The sequence below is a fragment of the Tachyglossus aculeatus genome, chromosome 8, assembly GCF_015852505.1.
Source record: "Tachyglossus aculeatus isolate mTacAcu1 chromosome 8, mTacAcu1.pri, whole genome shotgun sequence".
Classification (NCBI taxonomy): Eukaryota; Metazoa; Chordata; class Mammalia; order Monotremata; family Tachyglossidae; genus Tachyglossus; species Tachyglossus aculeatus.
Genome location: NC_052073.1, coordinates 38434837 through 38453979, shown reverse-complemented (window position 1 = coordinate 38453979; position 19143 = coordinate 38434837). Strand labels below are relative to the sequence as shown.

At 47.0% G+C, this 19143-nt stretch overlaps 1 protein-coding gene across 1 annotated transcript in view; it reads left to right on the top strand.

Annotated features, from left to right (window-relative positions):
* The window catches only part of LOC119931634 (protein SCO1 homolog, mitochondrial), a 30428-nt gene extending 12262 nt beyond the window's left edge, over positions 1-18166 (top strand). Inside the window, exons 4-7 of the mRNA XM_038750458.1 lie at positions 4702-4899; positions 7385-7477; positions 8990-9105; positions 17725-18166. Coding sequence (XP_038606386.1) covers positions 4702-4899; positions 7385-7477; positions 8990-9105; positions 17725-17868 — 551 coding nt within the window. The 3' untranslated portion in view covers positions 17869-18166. The remainder of the gene's footprint in view (positions 1-4701; positions 4900-7384; positions 7478-8989; positions 9106-17724) is intronic.
* Positions 18167-19143: the final 977 nt, after the last annotated feature.

The following is a 19143-nucleotide window of genomic DNA, read 5'->3' as shown; positions in this document are numbered from 1 at the left end:
ACACCGGCTGCGCGAGGAGCGGCTACTAGCAACGCACGGCGGTCCCTTTCTGATTTTGAAATAGAGTAGATATGTACAAATAAAATAAATAGAGTAATAAATTAAATACACCGGCTGCGCGCGGAGCGGCTAATAGCAACGCACGGGGGTCCCTTTCTGATTCGGAAATAGAATAGATATGTACAAGTAAAATAAATAAATGGAGTAATAAATTAAATCCACCGGCTGCACGTGGAGCGGCTACTAGCAATGCACGGCGGTCCCTTTCCGATTCGGAAATAGAATAGATATGTACAAGTAAAATAAATAAATGGAGTAATAAATTAAATACACCGGCTGCCCGGGGAGCGGCTACTAGCAATGCACGGCGGTCCCTTTCTGATTCGGAAATAGAATAGATATGTGCAAGTAAAATAAATAGAGTAGTAAATTAAATACACCGGCTGCGCGCGGAGCGGCTACTAGCAACGCACGGCGGTCCCTTTCTGATTCAGAAATAGAATAGATATGTAGAAGTAAAATAAATAAATGGAGTAATAAATTAAATACACCGGCTGTGCGTGGAGCGGCTACTAGCAACGCACAGCGGTCCCTTTCTGATTCGGAAATAGAGTAGATATGTACAAGTAAAATAAATAAATGGAGTAATAAATTAAATACACCGGCTGCGTGCGGAGCGGCTACTAGCAACGCATGGCGGTCCCTTTCTGATTCGGAAATAGAATAGGTATATACAAGTAAAATAAATAGAGTAATAAATTAAATACACCGACTGCGCACGGAGCGGCTACTAGCAACGCACGGCGGTCCCTTTCTGATTCGGAAATAGATATGTACAAGTAAAATAAATAGAGTAATAAATTAAATACACCGGCTGCGCGCGGAGCGGCTACTAGCAACGCACGGCGGTCCCTTTCCGATTCGGAAATAGAATAGATATGTACAAGTAAAATAAATAGAGTAATAAATTAAATCCACCGGCTGCGCGCGGAGCGGCTACTAGCAACGCGCGGCGGTCCCTTTCTGATTCGGAAATAGAATAGATATGTACAAGTCAAATAAATAGAGTAATAAATTAAATACACCGGCTGCGCGTGGAGCGGCTACTAGCAACGCACGACGGTCCCTTTCCGTTTCGGAAATAGAATAGATGTGTACAAGTAAAATAAATAGAGTAATAAATTAAATCCACCGGCTGCGCGCGGAGCGGCTACTAGCAACGCACGGCGGTCCCTTTCTGATTCGGAAATAGATATGTACAAGTAAAATAAATAGAGTAATAAATTAAATATACCGGCTGCGTGCGGAGCAGCTACTAGCTACGCACGGCGGTCCCTTTCTGATTGGGAAATAGAATAGATATGTACAAGTAAAATAAATAGAGTAATAAATTAAATACACTGGCTGCGCGCGGAGCGGCTACTAGCAATGCACAGCGGTCCCTTTCTGATTCGGAAATAGAATAGATATGTACAAGTAAAATAAATAGAGTAATAAATTAAATACACCGGCTGCGTGCGGAGCGGCTACTAGCAGCGCACGGCGGTCCCTTTCTGATTCGGAAATAGATATGTACAAGTAAAATAAATAGAGTAATAAATTAAATACACCGGCTGCGCGCGGAGCGGCTACTAAGAACACACGGCGGTCCCTTTCTGATTCGGAAATAGATATGTACAAGTAAAATCAATAGAGTAATAAATTAAATACACCGGCTGCGCGTGGAGCGGCTACTAGCAACGCACGGCGGTCCCTTTCTGATTCGGAAATAGAATAGTTATGTACAAGTAAATAGAGTAATAAATTAAATACACCGGCTGCGCGTGGAGCGGCTACTATCAACGCACGGCGGTCCCTTTCTGAGTCGGAAATAGATATGTACAAGTAAAATAAATAAATGGAGTAATAAATTATATACACCGGCTGCACGCGGAGCGGCTACTAGCAACGCACGGCGGTCCCTTTCTGATTGGGAAATAGAATAGATATGTACAAGTAAAATAAATAGAATAATAAATTAAATACACCGGCTGTGCGCGGAGCGGCTACTAGCAACGCACGGGGGTCCCTTTCTGATTCGGAAATAGAATAGATATGTACAAATAAAATAAATAGAGTAATAAATTAAATACACCGGCTGAGCGTGGAGCGGCTACTAGCAACGCATGGCGGTCCCTTTCTGATTTGGAAATAGAATAGATATGTACAAATAAAATAGAGTAATAAATTAAATACACTGGCTGCACGTGGAGCGGCTACTAGCAACGCACGGCGGTCCCTTTCTGATTCGGAAATAGAATAGATATGGACAAGTAAAATAAATAGAATAATAAATTAAATACACTGGTGGTGCGCGGAGCGGCTACTAGCAACGCACGGCGGTCCCTTTCCGATTCGGAAATAGAATAGATATGTACAAGTCAAATAAATAGAGTAATAAATTAAATACACCGGCTGCGCGCGGAGCGGATACTAGCAACGCACGGCAGTCCCTTTCTGATTCGGAAATAGATATGTACAAGTAAAATAAATAGAGTAATAAATTAAATACACCGGCTGCATGCGGAGCGGCTACTAGCAACGCACGGGGGTCCCTTTCTGACTCGGAAATAGATATGTACAAGTAAAATAAATAGAGTAATAAATTAAATACACCGGCTGCGCGCGGAGCGGCTACTAGCAACGCACGGCGGTCCCTTTCTGATTCGGAAATAGATATGTACAAGTAAAATAAATAGAGTAATAAATTAAATCCACCGGCCGCGCGCGGAGCGGCTACTAGCAACGCACGGCGGTCCCTTTCTGATTGGGAAATAGAATAGATATGTACAAGTAAAATAAATAGAGTAATAAATTAAATACACTGGCTGTGCGCGGAGCACGGCGGTCCCTTTCTGATTTGGAAATAGATATGTACAAGTAAAATAAATAGAGTAATAAATTAAATCCACCGGCTGCGCGCGGAGCGGCTACTAGCAACGCACGGCGGTCCCTTTCTGATTCGGAAATAGATATGTACAAGTCAAATAAATAGAGTAATAAATTAAATACACCGGCTGCGTGCAGAGCGGCTACTAGCAATGCACGGCCGTCCCTTTCTGATTCGGAAATAGATATGTACAAGTAAAATAAATAAATGGAGTAATAAATTAAATACACCGGCTGCGCGCGGAGCGGCTACTAGCAACGCACGGCGGTCCCTTTCTGATTCGGAAATAGAATAGATATGTACAAGTCAAATAAATCAATGGAGTAATAAATTAAATACACCGACTGCGCGCGGAGCGGCTACTAGCAACGCACGGCGGTCCCTTTCTGATTCAGAAATAGATATGTACAAGTAAAATAAATAGAGTAATAAATTAAATACACCGGCTGCGCGCGGAGCGGCTACTAGCAACGCACGGCGGTCCCTTTCTGATTCGGAAATAGAATAGATATGTACAAGTCAAATAAATAAATGGAGTAATAAATTAAATACACCGGCTGCGCGCGGAGGGGCTACTAGCAACGCACGGCGGTCCCTTTCTGATTCGGAAATAGAATAGATAGGTACAAGTAAAATAAATAAATGGAGTAATAAATTAAATACACCGGCTGCGCGCGGAGCGGCTACTAGCAACGCACGGCGGTCCCTTTCTGATTCGGAAATAGAATAGATAGGTACAAGTAAAATAAATAAATGGAGTAATAAATACACCAGCTGCGCGCGGAGTGGCTACTAGCAACGCACGGGGGTCCCTTTCTGATTCGGAAATAGATATGTACAAGTAAAATAAATAGAGTAATAAATTAAATACACCGGCTGCGCGCGGAGCGGCTACTAGCAACGCATGGCGGTCCCTTTCTGATTGGGAAATAGAATAGATATGTACAAGTTAAATAAATAGAGTAATAAATTAAATACACTGGGGGTCCCTTTCTGATTCGGAAATAGATATGTACAAGTCAAATAAATAGAGTAGTAAATTAAATCCACCGGCTGCGCGCGGAGCGGCTACTAGCAACGCACGGCGGTCCCTTTCTGATTCGGAAATAGATATGTACAAGTCAAATAAATAGAGTAATAAATTAAATACACTGGGGGTCCCTTTCTGATTCGGAAATAGATATGTACAAGTAAAATAAATAGAGTAATAAATTAAATCCACCGGCTGCGCGCGGAGCGGCTACTAGCAACGCACGGCGGTCCCTTTCTGATTCGGAAATAGATATGTACAAGTCAAATAAATAGAGTAATAAATTAAATACACTGGGGGTCCCTTTCTGATTCGGAAATAGATATGTACAAGTAAAATAAATAGAGTAATAAATTAAATCCACCGGCTGCGCGCGGAGCGGCTACTAGCAACGCACGGCGGTCCCTTTCTGATTCGGAAATAGATATGTACAAGTCAAATAAATAGAGTAATAAATTAAATACACTGGCTGCGCGCGGAGCGGCTACTAGCAACGCACGGGGGTCCCTTTCTGATTCGGAAATAGAATAGATATGTACAAGTCAAATAAATAGAGTAATAAATTAAATACACTGGGGGTCCCTTTCTGATTCGGAAATAGATATGTACAAGTAAAATAAATAGAGTAATAAATTAAATCCACCGGCTGCGCGCGGAGAGGCTACTAGCAATGCATGGGGGTCCCTTTCCGATTCGGGAGCCCCCCGTCGGGGCACTGACCCTGCCGGGTGCTGTGTTTTAGAGCTGGAGAAAGAGCGGAGGCGTGCGGTGGGGAAGCCGCTGCTGGGCGGGCCCTTCTCCCTGGTGGACCACCACGGCCACCCGCGGACCGACCGGGACTACTTGGGCCGCTGGCTGCTCGTCTACTTCGGCTTCACGCACTGCCCGGACGTCTGCCCCGAGGAGCTGGAGAAGATGATCCAGGTGGTGGACGAGATCGGTAAGAGCCCCGGCCCGCCGCCCTACACGTATATCGTACAGCGCTTCACTCTCTTCCGGCGCTTAGAACAGTGCTTTGCACATAATAATAATCATAATAATAATAATAGGCATTTATTAAGCGCTTACTACGTGCAAAGCACTGTTCTAAGCGCTGGGGAGGATACAGGGTGATCAGGTTGTCCCACGTGGGGCTGTCTTAATCCCCATTTTGCAGATGAGGGAACTGAGGCCCAGAGAAGTGAAGTGACTTGCCCAAGATCACACAGCAGACATGTGGCGGAGGCGGGATTCGAACCCACGGCCTCCGACTCCAAAGCCCGGGCTCTTTCCACTGAGCCACGCTGCTTCTTCACAGAGGAGGCGCTTCATAAAGAGAAGCAGTGTGGCTCAGCGGAAGGAGCCCGGGCTTTGGAGTCAGAGGTCGTGGGTTCAAATCCCCACTCTGCCACATGTCTGCTGGGTGACCTTGGGCAAGTCACGTCACTTCTCCGAGCCTCAGTTCCCTCATCTGGAAAATGGGGATGAAGACTGTGAGCCCCACGTGGGACAACTTGACCACCTTGTCATGAGTTCAGACCCTGGCTCCGCCAGTTGTCAGCTGTGTGACTTTGGGCAAGTCACTTCTCTGTGCCTCAGTTCCCTCATCTGTAAAATGGGGATTGAGACTGTGAGCCCCACCATGGGACAACCTGATCACCTTGTAACCTCCCCAGCGCTTAGAACAGGGCTTTGCACATAGTAAGTGCTTAACAAATGCCATTATTATTATTATTATTGTTATTATTCTTGTATCCCCCCAGCGCTTAGAACAGTGCTCTGCACATAGTAAGCGCTTAACAAATGCCATCATTATTATTATTATTATTATAAATGCCATCATCATCGTCATGTAAGCGCTGTATACATATATACAGGTGCTGTGTGGAGGGGAAAGAGGTAACGTGGGGCGGGGTGGGGGGACTTCACTTCTCTGGGCCTCAGTGACCTCATCTGGAAAATGGGGATGAAGACGGTGAGCCCACCGCGGGACAAGCTAATAAAATTGTAACCACCCCAGCGCTTAGAACAGTGCTTTGCACATAGTAAGCGCTTAATAAATGCCATCATCATCATCATCATGTAAGCGCTGTATACGTATATACGGGTGCTCTGTGGAGGGGAAAGAGGTAACGTGGGGCTGGGGGGGGCTTCACTTCTCTGGGCCTCAGTGTCCTCATCTGGAAAATGGGGATGAAGACTGTGAGCCCCTCGTGGGACAACCTGATCACCTTGTAGCCTCCCCAGCGCTTCGAACAGTGCTTTGCACATAGTAAGTGCTTAATAAATGCCATCATCATCGGGGATGAAGACTGTGAGCCCACCGTGGGACAAGCTAATAAACTTGTAACCTCCCCAGCGCTTAGAACAGTGCTTTGCACATAGTAAGCGCTCAATAAATGCCATCATCATCATCATCATCATGTAAGCGCTGTATACATATATACAGGTGCTGTGTGGAGGGGAAAGAGGTAACGTGGGGTGGGGGTGGGGAGAGCTTCACTTCTCTGGGCCTCAGTGACCTCATCTGGAAAATGGGGATGAAGACTGTGAGCCCACCGCGGGACAAGCTAATAAACTTGTAACCGCCCCAGCGCTTAGAACAGTGCTTTGCACATAGTAAGCGCTTAATAAATGCCATCATCATCGGGGATGAAGACTGTGAGCCCACCGTGGGACAAGCTAATAAACTTGTAACCTCCCCAGCGCTTTGAACAGTGCTTTGCACATAGTAAGCGCTTAATAAATGCCATCATCATCATCATCATGTAAGCGCTGTATACATATATACAGGTGCTGTGTGGAGGGGAAAGAGGTAACGTGGGGTGAGTGGGGGGGGACTTCACTTCTCTGGGCCTCAGTGACCTCATCTGGAAAATGGGGATGAAGACTGTGAGCCCCCCGTGGAACAAGCTAATAAACTTGTAACCTCCCCAGCGCTTAGAACAGTGCTTTGCACATAGTAAGCGCTTAATAAATGCCATCATTATCGGGGATGAAGACTGTGAGCCCACCGTGGGACAAGCTAATAAACTTGTAACCTCCCCAGCGCTTAGAACAGTGCTTTGCACATAGTAAGCGCTCAATAAATGCCATCATCCTCATCATCATCATCATCATGTAAGCGCTGTATACATATATACAGGTGCTGTGTGGAGGGGAAAGAGGTAACGTGGGGTGGGGGGGGGGGGGGGCTTCACTTCTCTGGGCCTCAGTGACCTCATCTGGAAAATGGGGATGAAGACTGTGAGCCCCACGTGGGACAACCTAATAAACTTGTAGCCTCCCCAGCGCTTAGAACAGTGCTTTGCACATATTAAGCGCTTAATAAATGCCATTATAAAAGGGAAAAATCGTGGAGGTGGGTAGACAGGCTGGTCGGGGGGAGCAAACGGCGTTCCGGGATGGGGGTCGGCGCGACTTTTCCCATCCGAGCCTCTTTTCAGATGACATCCCGACTCTTCCGGACCTCACGCCCCTCTTCATCACGATTGACCCGGAGCGAGACACCAAAGAAGCCGTGGCAAAATACGTCCAAGGCGAGCTGCCCCGGGATTCAGGGGTGGGGAGGATTGTCGCCAACTTGGACTTCCCAAGCGCTTAGTACAGCGCTCTGCACACAGTAAGCGCTCAATAAATACGATTGATTGATTGACTTCCGGCCCCCCACCAAGGAGGTGCCCGGGTTTCGCTCCTCCGAGCCACGTTGCGGTGGGTTGACTCCGGGTCAATCTCCGTCTTCATTCATTCAATGGTATTTATTGAGCGCTTACTGTGTGCAGAGCACTGGACTAAGCGCTTTTCATTCATTCATTCATTCATTGAGCGCTTACTGTGTGCAGAGCACTGGACTAAGCGCTCGGGACGTACGAGTTGGCAACAACTTGGCTTCGGGGAGCAGTGACCCGTGGCTCATAGGGAGCAGCCCCCTATGGAGGATGTTCATTCAATGGTATTTATTGAGCGCTTACTGTGTGCAGAGCACTGGACTAAGCGCTTTTCATTCATTCATTCATTCAATCGTATTTATTGAACGCTTACTGTGTGCAGAGCACTGTACTAAGCGCTTGGGATGTACAAGTTGGCAACAACTTGTCTTCGGGAAGCAGTGACCCGTGGCTCACAGGGAGCAGCCCCCTATAGAGGACGTTCATTCAATCGTATTTATTGAGCGCTTACTGTGTGCCGAGCACTGGACTAAGCGCTTTTCATTCATTCAATCTTATTTATTGAGCACTTACTGTGTGCAGAGCACTGTACTAAGTGCTTGGGAAGTACAAGTTGGCAACAACTTGTCTTTGAGGAGCAGTGACCCGTGGCTTGCGGGGAGCAGCCCCTTATAGAGGACGTTCATTCAATCGTATTTATTGAGCGCTTACTATGTGCAGAGCACTGGACTAAGTGCTTTTCATTCATTCATTCATTCAATCATATTTATTGAGCGCTTACTGTGTGCAGAGCACTGGACTAAGCGCTTGGGACGTACAAGTTGGCAACAGCTTGTCTTCGGGAAGCAGTGACCCGTGGCTCGCGGGGAGCAGCCCCCTATGGTGGACTGTGAGCCCACTGTCAGGTAGGGACCGTCTCTATATGTTGCCAATTTGTACTTCCCAAGCGCTTAGTACAGTGCTCTGCACACAGAAAGCGCTCCACAAATACAATTGAATGAATAAGGGGGTGGGGGGCTGAGAAGAGCAGGTTGGCTGGCTGACGGTCCTGATCTCCCCCTTTCCCCTGCCGCTTTAAAGTCAGAGGTCATGGGTTCAAATCCCGGCCCTGCCAATTGTCACTGTGTGACTTTGGGCAAGTCACTTCACTTCCCTGGGCCTCAGTTCCCTCATCTGTCAAATGGGGGATTAAGACTGGGAGCCCCCCGGGGGACAACCTGATCACCTTGTAACCTTCCCCAGCGCTTAGAGCAGTGCCTTGCACATAGTAAGCGCTTAATAAAAGCCATTATTATTATTATTATCAGGCCGCAGTTTGGGGGGTTGGGGGCGTCTGGCCCAGCCTCCCCCCGTTTCATCGTCTTCTTTGGGGTCCCCTTTCAGAGTTCTCCCCGAAGCTGGTGGGCCTGACGGGCGCCGCGGAGCAGATTGACCAGGTGGCCCGAGCCTACCGAGTCTACTACAGCCCCGGCCCCAGGGACGACGACGACGACTATATCGTGAGTGCCTCTCCGGGCGCCAGGGGAGTTTCCCGGGGGCGGGGGGGCCTCATCTTCCCATTCCGCTTGCCTGCCGCGTGACGTTGCCAACTTGTGCTTCCCGAGCGTTTAGTACAGTGCTCTGCACACAGTAAGCGCTCAATAAATGCGATTGAATGAATGGATGAACGTTGGGCAAGTCGCTTCACTACTCTGGGCCTCAGTTCCCTCATCTGGAAAATGGGGATGAAGACCGTGAGCCCCGCGTGGGCTAGGGACTGTGTCCAACCTGATTAATTATAATGATGGCATTTATTAAGTGCCTACTATGTGCAAAGCACTGTTCTAAGCGCTGAGTAGCTTGTAGCCGCCCCCCAGCACTCAAAACAGCGCCTGATCCATAGTAAGCTCTTAACAGATACCATCATTATCATTGGCTTTGGAGTCAGAGGTCATGGGTTCAACTCCCCGCTCTGCCAACTGTCAGCTGTGTGACTTTGGGCAAGTCACTTCACTTCTCTGGGCCTCAGTTCCCTCATCTGGAAAATGGGGATGAAGACCGTGAGCCCCGCGTGGGCTAGGGACTGTGTCCAACCTGATTAATTATAATGATGGCATTTATTAAGTGCCTACTATGTGCAAAGCACTGTTCTAAGCGCTGAGTAGCTTGTAGCCGCCCCCCAGCACTCAAAACAGCGCCTGATCCATAGTAAGCTCTTAACAGATACCATCATTATCATTGGCTTTGGAGTCAGAGGTCACGGGTTCAAATCCCTGCTCCGCCAACTGTCAGCTGTGTGACTTTGGGCAAGTCACTTCACTTCTCTGGGCCTCAGTTCCCTCATCTGGAAAATGGGGATGAAGACCGTGAGCCCTGCTTCGGCCAGGGACTGTGTCCAACCTGGTTAATTATAATGATGGCATTTATTAAGTGCCTACTATGTGCAAAGCACTGTTCTAAGCGCTGAGTAGCTTGTAGCCACCCCCCAGCACTCAAAACAGCGCCTGATACATCATAAGCACTTAACAGATACCATCATTGTCATTGGCTTTGGAGTCAGAGGTCACGGGTTCAAATCCCGGCTCCGCCAACTGTCAGCTGTGTGACTTTGGGCAAGTCACTTCACTTCTCTGGGCCTCAGTCCCCTCATCTGGAAAATGGGGATTAAAACTGTGAGCCCCCCGTGGGACAACCTGATCACCTTGTAACCTCCCCAGCGCTTACAACAGTGCTTTGCACATAATGAGCACTTAACAAATTCATTCATGCATTCATTCAATCGTATTTTTTTGAGCGCTTACTGTGTGCAGAGCACTGTACTAAGCGCTTGGGAAGTCCAAGTCGGCAACATCTAGGGACGATCCCTACCCAACAGCGGGCTCACGGTCTAGAAGGGGGAGACAGGGAACAAAACAAAACATGTGGATGGGTGTCAAGCCAGCAGAATAAATAGAACTGAAGCTAGATGCACATCATTAACAAATACCATCATCATCATCATTATGATTATTATTATTTGTACTATTAATACTAATAATAATGATGGCATTTATTGAGCGCTTACTATGTGCAAATCACTGTTCTAAGCGCTGGGGAGGTTACAGGGTGATCAGGTTGTCCCACGGGGGGCTCACAGTCTTAACCCCTATTTTGCAGATGAGGGAACATGTAGTAATAATAATAATGATGGCATTTATTAAGCGCTTACTATGTGCAAATCACTGTTCTAAGTGCTGGGGAGGTTACAGGGTGATCAGGTTGGCCCACGGGGGGCTCACAGTCTTAACCCCTATTTTACAGATGAGAGAACATGTAATAATAACAATAATAATGATGGCATTTATTAAGCGCTTACTATGTGCAAAGCGCTGGGGAGGTTACAGGGTGATCAGGTTGTCCCACGGGGGGCTCACAGTTTAGAAGGGGGAGACGGACAACAAATCAAAACATATAATCCAAATAGAATAAATCTGTACAGGTAAAATAGAGTAATAAATATGGACAAACATATAGACATATAATAATAATAATAGTGATACTGCTTTCATCCATTCATTCATTCATTACCTTGTCTTGTGGAGCTTCGGCCTTGCGTCCGGTCAGTGCGGCCTGGGGCTCAGTTTACCGGGCGCTGTCCCTCGGGCCGTCCCTCCTCACCTTCCGCTCTGCACACAGTAAGCGCTCAATAAATACGATTGAATGAACCTTCCTTCGGCTCCAGACGGCCGGAATCCTCCCGCTAATCCCGGATCGGCCGGGAACCAAGCCTGCCCTCGTCCCGCCGGCCACCCGGGGTCCCCCATCCCGGGGCGGTGTGGTGGATAGAGTGACCTTGGGCAAGTCACTTAACTTCTCTGAGCCTCAGTGACCTCATCTGTAAAATGGGGATGAAGACTGTGAGCCCCATGTGGGACAACCTGATCACCTTGTACCCCCCCCCAACGCTTAGAACAGTGCTTGGCACATAGTAAGCGCTTAACAAATGCCATCATTATTATTACTATAGAGCAAGGGCCTGGGTGTCAGAAGGTCACGGGTTCTAATCCCACATAATAATAATAATAATGATGGCCTTTGTTAAGCGCTTACTATATGCAAAGCACTGTTCTAAGCGCTGGGGTGGATACAAGGTGATCAGGTTGTCCCACGTGCAGCCACGCTGCTTCTCCCCTGTTATTATTACGTGGCTCAGTGGAAAGAGCCCGGGCTTTGCAGTCAGAGATCATGGGTTCAAATCCCGGCTCCGCCAATTGTCAGCTGGGTGACTTGGGGCGAGTCACTTCACTTCTCTGGGCCTCAGTTCCCTCATCTGTCAAATGGGGATGAAGACAGTGATCTCCCCCGTGGGACAACCTGATCACCTTGTAACCTCCCCAGTGCTTAGAACAGTGCTTTGCACATCGTAAGTGCTTCATAAATAATAATAATAATAATAATAATGGTATTTATTAAGCACTTACGATGTGCAAAGCACTGTTCTAAGCGCTGGGGAGGTTACAGGGTGATCAGGTTGTCCCGCGGGGGGCTCACAGTCTAAAAGGGGGAGACGGACAACAAAACATATAAACCAAATAAAATAAGTAGAATAAATCTGTACAGGTAAAATAGAGTAATAAATATGTACAAACATATATACGTATAATAATAATAATGGCATTTATTAAGCGCTTACTATGTGCAAAGCACTGTTCTAACGCTGGGGAGGTTACAGGGTGATCAGGTTGTCCCACGGGGAGCTCACAGTCTGACAACAAATCAAAACATATAAACCAAATAAAATAAGTAGAATAAATCTGTACAGGTAAAATAAATAGAGTAATAAATATGTACAAGCATATATACATATAATAATAATAATGGCATTTATTAAGCGCATACTATGTGCAAAGCACTGTTCTAAGCGCTGGGGAGGTTACAGGGTGATCAGGTTGTCCCATGGGGGGCTCATAGTCTGACAACAAATCAAAACATATAAACCAAATAAAATAAGTAGAATAAATCTGTACAGGTAAAATAGAGTAATAAATATGTACAAACATATATACATATAATAATAATACTGATGGCATTTATTAAGTGCTTACTACGTGCAAAGCACTGTTCTAAGCGCCGGGGAGGTTACAGGGTGATCAGGTTGTCCCACGGGGGGGCTCACAGTCTGACAACAAATCAACACATAGAAACCAAATAAAATAAGTAGAATAAATCTGTACAGGTAAACTAAATAGAGTAATAAATATGTACAAACATATATACATATAATAATAATACTGATGGCATTTATTAAGCGCTTACTATGTGCAAAGCACTGTTCTAAGCGCTGGGGAGATTACAGGGTGATCAGTTTGTCCCACGAGGGGCTCACAGTCTGACAACAAATCAACACATATAAACCAAATAAAATAAGTCGAATAAATCTATACAGGTAAAATAAATAGAGGAATAAATATGCACAAACATATATACATATAATAATAATACTGATGGCATTTATTAAGCGCTTACTATGTGCAAAGCACTGTTCTAAGCGCCGGGGAGGTTACAGGGTGATCAGGTTGTCCCACGGGGGGCTCACAGTCTGACAACAAATCAACACATATAAACCAAATAAAATAAGTAGACTAAATCTGTACAGGTAAAATAGAGTAATAAATATGTACAAGCATATATACATATAATAATAATAATAATAATGATGGCATTTATTAAGCGCTTACTGTGTGCAAAGCACTGTTCTAGGCACTGGGGAGGTTACAGGGTGATCAGGTTGTCCCACGGGGGGCTCTCAGTCTGACAACAAATCAACACATATAAACCATATAAGTAGAATAAATCTGTACAGGTAAAGTAGAGTAATAAATATGTACAAACATATATACATATAATAATAATACTGATGTCATTTATTAAGCGCTTACTATGTGCAAAGCACTGTTCTAAGCGCTGGGGAGGTTACAGGGTGATCAGGTTGTCCCACGGGGGGCTCACAGTCTGACAACAAATCAACACATATGAACCAAATAAGTAAAATAAATCTGTACAGGTAAAATAGAGGAATAAATTTGTACAAATATATATACATATAATAATATGCTACTATTATTATTATTACTGTTATTGTCGGGGTGACCAGCCAGGAGGGGTGGGGGGACCAGAGGTGTCCAGTGAGCGGCCACGAGCCACGTGGCGATCGGATTCGCGTTCCCGGTCGGCTAGTTTTCCTCGGGAAAGCCGGGGACTCCCGGGACATCCGGCCGGGACGCTTCGTCCCACTGAGGCCCACCGAGACTCACGGAGACACCCGGCCCCCGGGTTCGTCGGGGCAGATGGGAATCTCCCCCCGCGCTGAGATATGTTGCCAACTTGTACTTCCCAAGCGCTTAGTCCAGTGCTCTGCACACAGTAAGCGCTCAATAAATACGATTGATTGATTGATTGATTGATTGATGACCGTCTTGGCTCCCCGACGCCCGGCCCAGGGACACGAGTTGGCCGTCTCAGTTGTCACGAAAACAGTGGGGGGCGCCCTATGACTCTATTTATGGATTTATTCTACTTGTACATATAATAATAATAATAATGATGGCATTTATTAAGCACTTACTACATGCAAAGCACTGTTCTAAGTGCTGGGGAGGTTACAGGGTGATCAGGTTGGTCCATGGGGGGCTCTCAGTCTGACAACAAATCAAAACATATAAACCAAATAAAATAAATAGAATAAATAGGTACAGGTAAAATAAATAGAGTAATAAATATGAACAAACATATATACATGTAATAATGATAATAATGATGGCATTTATTAAGCGCTTACTACGTGCAAAGCACTGTTCTAAGCGCTGGGAAGGTTACAGGGTGATCAGGTTGGCCCACGGGGGGCTCACAGTCTAGAAGGGGGAGACGGACAACAGATCAAAACATATAAACCAAATAAAATAGAATAAATATGTACAGGTAAAATAAATAAATAAATGAGTAATAAATATGTACAAACATATATATAATAATGATAATAATGGCATTTATTAAGCACTTACTATGTGCAAAGCACTGTTCCAAACACTGGGGAGGTTATTCTATTTATTTTATTTTGTTAATATGTTTGGTTTTGTTCTCTTGTTGTTTTGTACATATTTATTACTCTATTTTATTTGTACATATTTATTCTATTTATTTTATTTTGTTAATATGTTTTGTTTTGTTCTCCATCTCCCCCTTCTAGACTGTGAGCCCACTGTTGGCGTAGGGACCGTCTCTAGATGTTGCCAACTTGGATTTCCCAAGCGCTTAGGCCAGTGCTCTACACACAGTAAGCGCTCAATAGATAACGATTGAATGAATGAATGAATGTTGCCGTGCAAGCAGATCAGGGTGGGGGGGCTCTGTTGCCGTGGAAGCAGATCCGGCCCGGGCTTTGGAGTCAGAGGTCGTGGGTTCAAATCCTGGCTCTGCCAATTGTCAGCTGTGTGACTTTGGGCGAGTCACTTCACTTCTCTGGGCCTCAGTGACCTCATCTGGAAAATGGGGATTTAGGCTGTGAGCCCCACCGTGGGACAACCTGATCACCTTGTAACCTCTCCAGCGCTCAGAACAGTGCTTTGCACATAGTAAGCGCTTGATAAGTGCCATTATTATTATTATCGGGGTGCTCTGTTAATGATGGCATCTATTAAGCGCTTACTATGTGCAAAGCACTGTTCTAGGCGCCGGGGACGTTTCAAAGTGATCAGGTTGTCCCATGGGGGGCTCGCAGTCTTAATCCCCATTTTACAGATGAGGTAACTGAGGCACAGAGAAGTCACACAGCTGACAAGTGGCGGAGCTGGGGTCCACGGAAGCAGATCAGGGGCGCCCCGTTCATTCATTCATTCAGTCGTATTTATTGAGCGCTTAACTGTGTGCAGAGCACCGTAGCAAGCGCTTGGGAAGTCCAAGTTGGCAAGCAGCGTGGCTCAGTGGAAAGACCCTGGGCTTTGGAGTCAGAGGTCACGGGTTCGAATCCCATCTCCGCCACATGTCTGCTGTGTGATCTTGGGCAAGTCACTTCGCTTCTCTGGGCCTCAGTTCCCTCATCTGTAAAATGGGGATGAAGGCTGTGAGCCCCACGTGGGACACCCTGATCACCCTGTATCCTCCCCAGCGCTTGGAACAGTGCTTTGCACATAGTAAGCGTTTAACAATATAATTATTGTTGTTTGTTATTAATTATTATTATTATTAATTAACAATATAATTATAATAAATGCCATTATAAGAAAAACAAATGCCAATTATTATTATTATTATTATTAACATCTAGAGACGGTCCCTACCCAACGGCGGGCTCACAGTCGAGACGACTGGGCCCCGTTGCCATGGAAGTGATGGCTTCCATCCCTCTAAGCCCGGAACTCCAGACCTTCCCATTCCCGTCTCACGGTCCCGCCCGTTGCTCTCTCTCTCTTCCAGCGTGGCTCACTGAAAAGAGCCCGGGCTTTGGAGTCAGAGGTCACGGGTTCAAATCCCGACTCTGACACTAGTCAGCTGTGTGACCTTGGGCAAGTCGCTTCGCTTCTCTGGGCCTCAGTTCCCTCATCTGTAAAATGGGGATTAAGGCTGTGAGCCCCACATGGGACAACCTGATCACCCTGTATCCTCCCCAGCGCTCAGAACGGTGCTTTGCACATAGTAAGCGCTTAACGATATAATTATTGTTATTTGTTATTAATTATTATTCTTAATAATTTTAATTAACAATATAATTCTAATAAATGCCATTATAAAAAAACAATTATTATTATTATTATTAACATCTAGAGATGGTCCTACCCAACGGCGGGCTCACAGTCGAGACGACTGGGCCCCGTTGCCATGGAAGTGATGGCTTCCATCCCTCTAAGCCCAGAACTCCAGACCTTCCCATTCCCGTCTCACGGTCCCGCCCGTGCTCTCTCTCTCTTCCAGCGTGGCTCACTGAAAAGAGCCCGGGCTTTGGAGTCAGAGGTCACGGGTTCGAATCCCGACTCCGCCCCTAGTCAGCCGTGTGACCTCGGGCAAGTCACTTCGCTTCTCTGGGCCTCAGTTCCCTCATCTGTAAAATGGGGATTAAGGCTGTGAGCCCCACGTGGGACAACCTGATCACCCTGTATCCTCCCCAGCGCTCAGAACGGTGCTTTGCACATAGTAAGCGCTTAACAATATAATTATTGTTGTTTGCTATTAATTAGTATTATTAATAATTATTAATTAACAATATAATTATAATAAATGGCATTATAAGAATGTCAATTATTATTATTATTATTCTTAACATCTAGAGACGGTCCCTACCCAACGGCGGGCTCACAGTCGAGACGACTGCGCCCCGTTGCCATGGAAGTGATGGCTTCCATCCCTCTTAGCCCGGAACTCCAGACCTTCCCATTCCCGTCTCACGGTCCCGCCCGTGCTCTCTCTCTCTCTCTTCCAGCGTGGCTCACTGAAAAGAGCCCGGGCTTTGGAGTCAGAGGTCACGGGTTCCAATCCCGACTCCGCCACTAGTCAGCTGTGTGACCTTGGGCAAGCCACTTCACTTCTCTGGGCCTCAGTTCCCTCATCTGTAAAAAGGGGATGAAGACTGTGAGCCCCACGTGGGACAACCTGATCCCCCGGTATCTACCCCAGCGCTTAGAACAGTGCTCGGCACATAGTAAGCGCTTAACAAGCGCTGCTCAATGACCTCATCTGTAAAATGGGGATGAAGACCGTGAGCCCCCCGTGGGCCAACCTGATCACCTTGTAACCTCCCCAGCGCTTAGAACAGTGCTCTGCACATAGTAAGTGCTTAATAAACGCCATTATAGGGAAGCAGCGTGGCTCGGTGGAAAGGAGCCGGGCTTCGGAGTCAGGGGTCGTGCGTTCGAATCCCGGCTCCACCACAAGTCCGCTGTGTGACCTTGGGCAAGCCACTTCGCTTCTCTGAGCCTCAGTTCCCTCATCTGTAAAAATGGGGATTAAGACTGTGAGCCCCACGTGGGACAACTTGATCCCATTGTATCCATCCCAGCACTTAGTGCTTGGCACATAGTAAGCGTTTAACAAATGCCATCATTATTATTATTATTAACAAATACCAACGTTATTATTATTATTATTATTATTCCCGTCCCCGCTCCCAGGTGGACCACACGATCATCATGTACCTGATCGGGCCGGACGGGGAGTTCCTGGACTACTTCGGCCAGAACAAGAAGAATTCCGAGATCGCCGGATCGATCGCCGCCCACATGAGGGACCGCAGGAGGAAAGCGGGCACCGGGTGAAGGCCGCCCGAGGAGGACGAGGAGGAACGCCGGACGACGGCCGTCCGGATCGGTCCTCTCCCGGGCCGGCTGGGATGAGACCACCGCGGTGGGGATTGTTGGGCCGCCCCCTCGGACGCTCACGGAGGCGGAGGACCCGGCTCTCAACTGACCGCCCGACTGACCGACGACAGAGCATCCTCGCCCTGCCCACCGACGGCTCCGGCCTGGACATTTCCACCCATCTCCTTCGCCTGCTCCCTCTCCCGTCTGCTAATAAATAAAGGAGCCCCGGGGGGGGATTCATTCATCATCATCATCAATCGTATTTATTGAGCGCTTACTATGTGCAGAGCACTGTACTAAGCGCTTGGGAAGTACAAATTGGCAACACATTCATTCATTCAATCGTATTTATTGAGCGCTTACTACTACAATAATAACAATAATGATGGCATTTGTTAAGCGCTTACTATGTGCAGAGCACTGTTCTGAGCGCTGGGGGGGATACAATAATAATAATAGTAATGATGGCATTGGTTAAGCGCTTACTATGTGCAAAGCACTGTTCTAGGCGCTGGGGAGGTGACAAGGTGATGGGGTTGTCCCATGGGGGGCTCACAGTCTCAATCCCCATTTTCCAGATGGGGCCCAGAGAAGTGAAGTGACTCGCCCCAAGTCACCCAGAGGACAGTTGGCGGAGCCGGGGTCCGAACCCAGGACAAGGTGATCAAGTTGTCCCACGGGGGACTCCCGGTCTTCATCCCCATTTTACGGATGAGGGAACTGAGGCGCAGAGAAGCGACGTGACTTGCCCAAGGTCACACAGCAGACAGGCGGCAGAGTCGGAATACGAACCCACGACCTCTGACTCCAAAGCCTGGACTCCTTCCACTGAGCCACGCCGCTTCTCTTTCTGAAGCGCTTACTGTGTGCAAAGCACTGTTCTAAGCGCTGGAAGAGAGTGAAGTGCTACTACTAATAATATTGGCATTTATTAAGCGCTTACTATGTGCAAAGCACTGTTCTAAGCGCTGGGGAGGTTACAAGGTGATGGGGTTGTCCCATGGGGGGCTCACAGTCTCAATCCCCATTTTCCAGATGAGGTCACTGAGGCCCAGAGAAGTGAAGTGACTCGCCCAAAGTCACCCAGCTGACAGTTGGCGGAGCCGGGGTCCGAACCCATGACAAGGTGATCAAGTTGTCCCACGGGGGGCTCCCGGTCTTCATCCCCATTTTACAGATGAGGGAACTGAGGCGCAGAGAAGCGACGTGACTTGCCCAAGGTCACGCAGC